Raw genomic sequence first — 1147 nt, 5'->3', positions numbered from 1 at the left:
TTGCGCGCCTCTAGGCAGGCAAAAAAATAAACATAACCAACTCAGAGTTGGAAAAGGCCGAAAAGCTCTTTGCCCGGCGTCTTCCAACTTTGCAAACGACCGTGCGGGGTCGGGTCGGGGCGCGTCCCGCCGCGGCTGCAGGGACACTGGAGCCGGCAGACGCGGGCGGTGCCGGGCGACGCGCGTCCTCGGGAAGTGCCTAGCCAGAGCACGGCTCTGCAGGTCGGCAAGAAGGTCAGACTGCGGTCCGAGGACTAGCCCAGCGCGAGGACCACGACGGACCGAGCCCGGCTACTTTCTGTCCTTGCGCCCCGCGAGCCGTGGGCCGGCGACGGGCAGGACACCCTGTCCGGGGTTGGGCCGGTGTCTCACCCCGCCGCGGCCCTGGGACCCCGCCGCTGTCGTCTTTTGGTGGGTGAACGGCGGTGCCCGAGAGAACACGGTTGGTCGCCTCCCACCCTCGTCCCTAGACTCGAAAGACCCTGGCAACACCCAAGGGGCGCTGGGAGAGTGCCCAGTGGGCGCGGCGTGTTCCCGGGTCCGGCTCCCTAGTTCAATCCCGTGTCTGGACGGGCTTCCCGGGGCCCCAAACCGTTCGGCGCGCACCGGCTGGAGGGGAAGTCGGGCCGCTTTCTCCCCATCGGCGGGGTCCATCCAGGCATGTGCAGTCGGGGCGGGGTGACACGGTGATCGGGGCAACGTGCATAAAAGGACGCGGGTGGAAAGGAGCGGCGGGCCGGCGCCGTCAGGGCTTCTCGTTGCAGTGTTTGCAAAGCGCGGAGGGCGTCCCGGAGAAGGTGGCGCACTTGTCCGGGCAAGGCCCCAGCGCGGCGCCAGCCGAGAAGGGGTACACGGCGGCCTGGCCGAAGGGCGTCAAGGGCGCGGCGGCCACCGGCGCGGCCAGGCCCTGGCCTTGGTTGAGGAAGGCCACCAGGCGCCGCATCTCGTCCAGCGCCTGCGCCTGCATGAGGATGTAGTTCTTGGCCAGCAGCAGCGTGGCGATCTTGGAGAGCTTGCGCACCGACGGGCTGTGCGCGTAGGGGATGACGGCGCGCAGCCCGTCCAGCGCGTCGTTCAGGTCGTGCATGCGCCGCCGCTCGCGCGCGTTGATGCTCAGCCGCAGCGAGCGCTGCTCCCGGGGCCGCCG

At 69.7% G+C, this 1147-nt stretch overlaps 1 protein-coding gene across 1 annotated transcript; it reads right to left on the bottom strand.

Annotated features, from left to right (window-relative positions):
• Nucleotides 1–715: 715 nt before the first annotated feature.
• BHLHE23 (basic helix-loop-helix family, member e23) lies at nt 716–1141 on the bottom strand. The gene has a single exon (XM_008579804.1). It carries the CDS (start codon nt 1085–1087, stop codon nt 746–748), a length of 342 nt encoding a protein of 113 aa, XP_008578026.1. The 5' UTR covers nt 1088–1141; the 3' UTR covers nt 716–745.
• Nucleotides 1142–1147: the final 6 nt, after the last annotated feature.

This window comes from Galeopterus variegatus, unplaced genomic scaffold (genome assembly GCF_000696425.1).
Source record: "Galeopterus variegatus unplaced genomic scaffold, G_variegatus-3.0.2 Scaffold1959, whole genome shotgun sequence".
NCBI lineage: Eukaryota > Metazoa > Chordata > Mammalia > Dermoptera > Cynocephalidae > Galeopterus > Galeopterus variegatus.
Note: the sequence above shows the minus strand (reverse complement) of the source record. Positions and strands in the feature narration are given on the sequence as shown.